The sequence below is a fragment of the Cebus imitator genome, unplaced genomic scaffold (assembly GCF_001604975.1).
Source record: "Cebus imitator isolate Cc_AM_T3 unplaced genomic scaffold, Cebus_imitator-1.0 Scaffold609, whole genome shotgun sequence".
NCBI lineage: Eukaryota > Metazoa > Chordata > Mammalia > Primates > Cebidae > Cebus > Cebus imitator.
The window spans coordinates 255434-262883 of record NW_016107924.1 but is presented as its reverse complement, the minus strand read 5'-3'; the positions used below and the strand labels follow the sequence as shown (position 1 = coordinate 262883).

Below are 7450 nucleotides of genomic sequence, written 5' to 3'. Positions count from 1 at the left end.
ATCCAAAAAAAAAAAAAAAAAATTAGCCAGGTATGGTGGTGGGCGCCTGTAGTCCCAGCTACTTGGGAGGCTGAAGTGGGACAATGTCTTGAGCCTGGGAGGTGGAGGTTGCAAGAGTGCTGTCAGCTGAGATCACACCACATTGTCCAGCCTGGGCAATAGACTTAGACCTTTTCTCAACAACAACATCAACAATAACAAAATGCAGAAGCAAAACACTTGGTGGTGGAAATGAGAGCAGGGTCAAAGGTGTGGAATATTGCAGAGTTTTGAGAGTTGAGGCTGGACAGTGACATCCAGGAATTGGGATTTTGCCTAGGAAGCAATGGGGAGCCACTGAAAGTATATGACTTGGTCAGATTTAGGTTTAAAAAACAAAGAAAGAAGGGTTGGGAGGGAGAGATAGAGATAGGGTAGGAAGGAAGGGAAGTTGGCTGCCCCAGCATGGTAATTGGAATTGAAGAGTGTAATAGTAATCTAGGGGAGTTTGGTTACTATGTCGGTGTCAGGAATTCTGTCCAGAAATGAAGGAGGCCTGACAGAAAGGAAGGAACTCTCAATAGAGAGGTTTTTTTTTCTTTTTTTTTTGAGATGGAGTCTCGCTCTGTCACCCAGGCTGGAGTGCAGTGGCACAGTCTTGGTTCACTGCAACCTCTGCCACCCTGGGTTCAAGCGATTCCCCTGCCTCAGCATCCCGAGTAGCTGGGATTACAGGCACCCACCACCATGCCTGGATAATTATTTTTTTTTCCCCAGAGGGAGTATTGCTTTGTTGCCCAGGCCAGAGTGCAATGACACAATCTTGGCTTACTGCAACCTCTGCCTCCGAGGTTCAAGCAGTTCTCCTGGCTCAGCCTCCTGAATAGCTGAGATTACAGGTGCCTGCCACCATGTTTGGCTAATTTTTGTATTCTTAGTAGAGACGGGTTTCAACATGTTGGCCAGGCTGGTCTTGAACTTTTTTTTTTTTTTTTTTTTTAGACGGAGTCTCGCTCTGTCGCCCAGGCTGGAGTGCAATGGTGAAATCTCAGCTCACTGCAACCTCCACCTCGTGGGTTCAAGCAATTCTCCGGCCTCAGCCTCCTGAGTACCTGGAATTACAGACGCCCTCCACCACACCCAGCTAATTTTTGTATTTTTCGTAGAGATGTGGGGTTCGTCACGTTGGCCATGCTGGTCTCGAATTCTCAACCTCAGGTGATCCACCCGCCTCGGCCTCCCAAAGTGCTGAGATTACAGGGATGAGCCACCGTGTCCGGCCGGAATAGCGATCTAAGAGTATGAATGGAGGGAGGAGTCAAGAACAGTTTAGGCTTCTCCAGTACATCATTGGGTGGCTCCAGATGTCATTCACAAATATAGGCTTTGGAGGCGGAACATAACCAAAAGAAACGCCCCTTTGTGCTCCGCCCATAGCGGAAGGAAGGTGTCAATTGGCTGTTTCGAGCAACGCTCCAAAAACTACCAAGGGTGGTGGGAGATGTGTTCTTGCGTTATTGCCGAGACTTCCGGGCCGTTGTTTCCCGGCCTCCCCAGCTCCGGAACTTCCGGCCGGCGCAGCCATTTTGACTTCCTGACCTTGGGCTCTGGTGGGCGGCTGTCTGTGGTGTACTCCGTACCATCATGTCTGTCCTGACACCGCTGCTGCTGCGGGGCCTGACAGGCTCGGCCCGGCGGCTTCTGGTGCCGCGCGCCCAGGTCCATTCGATGCCGCCGGAGCAGAAGCTTGGGGTCCTGGTGAGGAACGGTCGGGGAAGAGCACGGGAGGCGCCGTGGGCTGGCCCCTTCTGCCGCGCTGAGCTCAGGCGGCCCCGAGAGTGCCCCGCACCCCGCGGCCCGCCGCGTAACGGGGAGCAGCATTGCGGGTTTGGGCGTGTCGAAGGGCGCGCACGACGGGGACAGTACCCGGGTGACAGTAGGGGCTGTCGGCGTTAGGTCTTTCCCCAGAACCTCACCATCTCGAGTCAGGCGCTGTCAGGTCCTCCCTCCCCTGTCGCTTTCTCGCTGCGCCGCCTCGAGCAGACTTCTTTAGCCCTCTCTGAGCCCATTTTCTCATCGGTTTACTGGGGGATGCCTGACGACCGTCAGCGACGATAATGGTTGTTACTGCCATTTAATTTACGTTTTTTGAGACAGCCTTGCTCTGCTTCTTGGCTGGAGAGCAATGGCGCCGTCTCGGCTCACTGCAACCTCCGCCTCCCGGGTTCAAGCGATTCTCCTGCCTCAGCCTCCCGAGTAGCTGGGACTACAGGCCCGTGCCACCGCGGCCAATTAATTTTTTATTTTTAGTAGAGACGAGGTTTCACCATGTCGGCCAGGCTGGTCTCGAACTGATGACTTCCAAGTGATTCTCCCGTCTCGACCTCCCATAGTGCTTGGGATTACAGGTGTGAGCCACCGCGCCCAGCACTGCTGTTTATTATTATTAGAGACGGGGAAAGAAGACCCCAACAGGCTTTCGAATTCCCAGAAATGTGGAAGCGTTTAGCTCTTTAGGGCATCTTTCACCTGTTTCAGCTTCTGTGCCTTTGTCTCAGGCAGTGGAGCCGAGCATTGAATGCCAGCCCTCAGAGTCCAGGTTAGTGGACCTTGAGTGTGAGGAGCAGGGCCAGGAGGGCACTGCAGCTAAGGAAACATCAGTGATGATAAGGAGTGTATGGCCATAGCACCCGGAACACGCCACGTCTTCTCTGATAGAAACTGTACCCATACGGCGGGTGATGCCAGGTGCTTGCTGTGTGCCAGACGCTGTGCTGGTCTGATTCAGTCCTTCCAGTGACCCTGAGAAGAAAGCATGATTTATTTGCATTTTGTGTTTTTTTTTTTTTTTTTTTTTTTTGAGACGGGGTTTCACTCTTGTTACCTAGGCTGGAGTGCAATGGTGTGATCTCCGCTCACCGCAACCTCCGCCTCCTGGGTTCAAGCGATTCTCCTGCCTCAGCCTCCCAAGTAGCTGGGATTACAGGCACGCACCACCATGCCCAGCTAATTTTTGTATTAAGTAGAGTCAGGGTTTCACCATGTTGACCAGGATGGTCTCGATCTCTTGACCTCGTGATCCACCCTCCTCAGCCTCCCAAAGTGCTGGGATTATAGGTGTGAGCCACTGAGCTCAACCGCATTTTGTGTTTGAAGGTGCTGAAACATAGGAGCAGTGTGTTGACTTGTCAGAAGTCACCTTCAGTCAGGCATGGTGGCTCACACTTGAAATCCCCGCACTTTGGGAGGCTGAGGTGGGTAGATCATGAGGTCGAGAGTTTGAGACCAGGCTGGCCAATGTGGTGAAACCCCGTCTCTACTAAATAAACCTAAAACTAGCCGTGCGTGGTGGCATGTGACTATAGTCCCAGCTACTCGGGAAGCTGAGACAGGAGAATTGCTTGAACCCAGAAGGTGGAGGTTGCGGTGAGCTGAGACTGCACCACTGCACTCCAGCCTGGGCAATAGAGGGAGACTCTGTCTCAAAAAAAAAAAAAGTCACACCTTGAGTGGCAAAGAAGGATTTTATCACCCAAGCTGGAGTACTGCGGGTGCGATCACGGCTCACTGCAGCCTCGACTTCCTGGGCTCAAGCAATCCTCCCACCTCAGCCTCCCAAGCAGCTGGGACTACAGGGATGTGCCCCCACACCAGGCTAGTTTTTTGATGTTTTGTTGAGACAGGATCTCACTACGTGGCCCAGGCTGGTCTTGAGCTCCTGAACTCAAGCGATCTCCTGCCTCAACCTCCTAAAGTGCTGGGATTACAGATGTGAGCCACCCTGCCCCAAAGATGGAATTTGAACTCAAGGCTGACTCCAAGTTGTTCTGTGGACCTAACTACTTTTGAGACGATGGCAGTGGCTGAAAAGGTCTTTTACCCCTAGCCTCCAAGGTTGAGTAACAGTCTTGGAGAGGAGGTGGGAAGGGAGGGTTTTTTTTTTTTTAATTTTTTACTTTTTATAAAGATGGGGTTTCACCATGTTGGTCAGGCTGGTCTTGAACTCTTGATCTCAGGTGATCCGCCCATCTTGGCCTCCAAAGTGCTTGGATACAGGCGTGAGCCACCACACCCAACTGGAAGGGAGGGGATTTTAAGACAAGGAAGGATAGGTATAGTTTTAGAGTTAACTGGCCCATGCAAGGATCATGGGTCTCAACAGACCAGCTTTGTTTTTGTTTTTGTTTGAGATGGAGTGCAGATCTGTTACCCAGGCTGGAGTGCAGTGGCGCAATTTTGGCTCACTGCAACCTCTACCTCCTGGGTTCAGGCGATTCTCCTGCCTCAGCTTCCCCAGTAGCTGGGATTATAGGTGCCCACCACCATGTCTGGCTAATTTTTGTATTTTAGTAGAGATGGGGTTTCACCATGTTGGCCAGGCTGGTCTCTAACTCCTGAACTCGTGATCCACTTCCCAAAATGCTTGGATTAGGCCGGGCGCGGTGGCTCAAGCCTGTAATCCCAGCACTTTGGGAGGCCGAGGCGGGTGGATCACGAGGTCAAGAGATCGAGACCATCCTGGTCAACACGGTGAAACCCCGTCTCTACTAAAAATACAAAACATTAGCTGGGCATGGTGGCGCGCGCCTGTAATCCCAGCTACTCAGGAAGCTGAGACAGGAGAATTGCCTGAACCCAGGAGGCGGAGGTTGCGGTGAGCCGAGATCGTGCCATTGCACTCCAGCCTGGGTAACGAGCGAAAAAAAAAAAAAAAAAAAAAAAAAAAAAAAAAAAAAAAAAAAAAAAAAAAAAAAAATGCTTGGATTACAGGCATGAGCCACTGTGCCTGGCCCAGACCAGCTTTAAAACAGGTTTCTTTTTTGTTTGTTTTGTATATATTTTTTTTCTTTTTTCTTCTGCCCAATTCCATTTATAAAACAGGTTTCAATAAATCCTGCTTCCTGTCCTTTCCTGTATGATCTGGTGGTGGATTTCTCGCTGGACCCTAACCTTGGCTGTCTCTCCTTCCTCTCAATCCTCCCCCTCCTTTTAACTGATCCTTTACCTCAAGGGCTCAAGGGTTAGCGTGGCCTTGGATCTGCGCTGTCTGCTCCCTGGAGTGTGGATTCCTTTAATGTGAGGATGCCGGGTCCCATTTGCCTCTGAGTCCTGGCTCCCCGAGGGGCGCTTTCTGCTGCCTGGGAACTGCTAGGACTTAGGAGAGCTGAGGAGAATCCTGACTCTGAGGTGCCTTCTTTCTTGTGCTCTGTGTAGGAATTGGCCATTGGGTTTACCTCCTGCATGGTGACCTTCCTCGGGCCTGCAGGCTGGATCCTGTCACACCTGGAGAGCTACAAGAAGCGGGGGTGAAGGGGGCCGTTCTGGCCCTTACACCGTGACCTGACCAGCCCACCAGCCCATCCTGGTCACGTTCCTGCATTCTTGGCCGGCCTCCCCTGGATCATATCGTTCAATTCCAGTCACCTCTTACGCAATCATGACCTCTCGATGTCTCCATGGTGACCTCCTGGGACCACAAATACTGACCCTGCTTGGTGGGGTCCCCGTTGTAACAATAAAATCTATTTAAACCTTACTTCAGAAATTCATGGTGCCTTCCCTCCTGGCTGAGCTCATGCCTCCACTGGCACTGGTAGGGGTGTGGGGAAGAGCACCCAGCTGGCTGCCCTGTGTTGTGTGTGCCTCAGCCGGACTCCTCGTGTGCTTCTGTGCCTTTAAATGGTGCCTGGCTTCCTGGGAAGACAAAGCCTGTTGTCATTGGGCAGCTTTTGTGGCTCATCCACTCCAGCTCCCTTGTTTGTGCAAAAGCCCAGTGGGGGTGTGTGTGTGTGTGTGTGTGTGTGTGTGTGTCTGTCTCTGTATCTGTCCCATCAGGGCTGGATCTTCAGCCTTTCCTCTAAGGGGCCAGCCTTCCAGCCTTCCCTGGTCTTCCTTTTTGGGGGACTCCATTTCTTAGGTTGCTGGTGCCCTTCCTAATTGGGGGTAGGGACTTTGCAGAATTTTGCTTTTTTTTGAGACTGAGTCTTGCTCTGTTGTCCAGGCTGGAGTGCAGTGGTGTGACCTCGGCTCACTGCAACCTCTGCCTCGCGGCTTCAAGCAATTCTCCTGTCTCAGTCTCCCGAGTAGTTAGGACTATAGGCGTGTGACACCACACCAGCTAATTTTTTTTTTTTTCTTTTTGAGTTGGAGTCTCACTCTGTTGCCAGGCTGGAGTACAGTGGCTGGATCTCAGCTCACTGCGACCTCCTCCTCCCGGTTCAAGTGGTTCTACTGCCCCAGCCTCCTGAGTATCTGGGACTACAGGCATGTGCCACCATACCCAGATGAGTTTTTGTATTTTAGTAAAGACGGGGTTTCACTGTGTTGACCAGGATGGTCTCAATCTCCTGACCTTATGATCCACCTGCCTTGGGCGCCCAAAGTGCTGAGATTACAGGCTTGAGCCACCGGGCCTGGCTGCTGCTTGCTTTTTAAATGTCAACTCTAGGGCCCCTTTCATTCCAGCACCCTCCGTACATGGCTACGGACTAACTGGCCTTTGTTCTAGCGGCCAGCTTCCCTTTTTCCTCTGTTTGACTTGTGGAATCTGCCATTCCTCTGTCCCCAGGAGTCCTTCCTCAGTGATCCTTCCTCCTGGTGTGTGAGGGGCAGGAAGTACCTCAGCAGGGATGATGTTTTGAAACACTGTGCCGAGCTGGAGTCCTGATCACTGGTGTCTGGAAGGAACACTCAGACCTGCTGGGTCGCACCCTCGAGGAAGACGTGGCTTTACCTCTCCTTTGCATCTTCTTTGCTGGGGTGACTTGATTGATTTCTGAACAGACACAGGTTCAGTGTCCCCTTGTGGAGCTGAGGCTGCCAGGACGCCTGTGCCTGGAACAGTGGGCAAAGATGTCAGGTGAGAGCTGAGGGCTATGGTTGGCCTCAGGCCCTGGGTGTCAGAACACACGTTTTCCCAACTCCTCTTCCGCAGGCTGTTTCCTGATTGATGTTGACAGAGCTGAGAGGGGACCCGACTGTCCTGCCTTAGTGTGGTCTTGTTTGGCCTTTCTGCGTGATGTCTAGGGAACCCTGTGGGGCCCAAGGCCCAGATACTGTAATGGGTTCAGTTCCTGCCATAGCTGTTTCTCTGAGCAGTAGGAAGTTGTCCTCTGCCTCCTAGGTGGCTCCTTTCTTTTCACACAAGCTGGACTTTGTGTCTGAGGCTGAAGGGATGGGGCCTGGCTGGAGGGCCAGGGAGAAGCTGCCTCAGCCTGTTGCCTGCAGTGGGGCTCAGAATGCTGCAGCTGTGCCGGGTGGAAGCATTGGCCGAGGAGGGGTGAGCCTGCATTGGATCTGGAGCCCGGATGGGGTAGGATAATCCACCTGCCACATACAGGCACCTCAACAGCTCTCTTGTCTCTGGATGGAGGGGCCTCAATGCCATCTCCTACACAGCAGGACCAGCCCTTGTTCTGTGCCTGGTTCTGGGAGGCTTTTTTGCTTACATTAGTCCCTGGATGGAGGTGGG

The 7450-nt window shown here is 52.4% G+C and overlaps 1 protein-coding gene across 1 annotated transcript; it reads left to right on the top strand.

The window, feature by feature from the left end:
• Positions 1–1474: 1474 nt before the first annotated feature.
• LOC108294894 (cytochrome c oxidase subunit 8A, mitochondrial) lies at positions 1475–5515 on the top strand. The gene is made up of 2 exons (XM_017516909.2): positions 1475–1737; positions 5194–5515. Exons 1-2 carry the CDS (start codon positions 1624–1626, stop codon positions 5287–5289), a joined length of 210 nt encoding a protein of 69 aa, XP_017372398.1. The 5' UTR covers positions 1475–1623; the 3' UTR covers positions 5290–5515.
• Positions 5516–7450: the final 1935 nt, after the last annotated feature.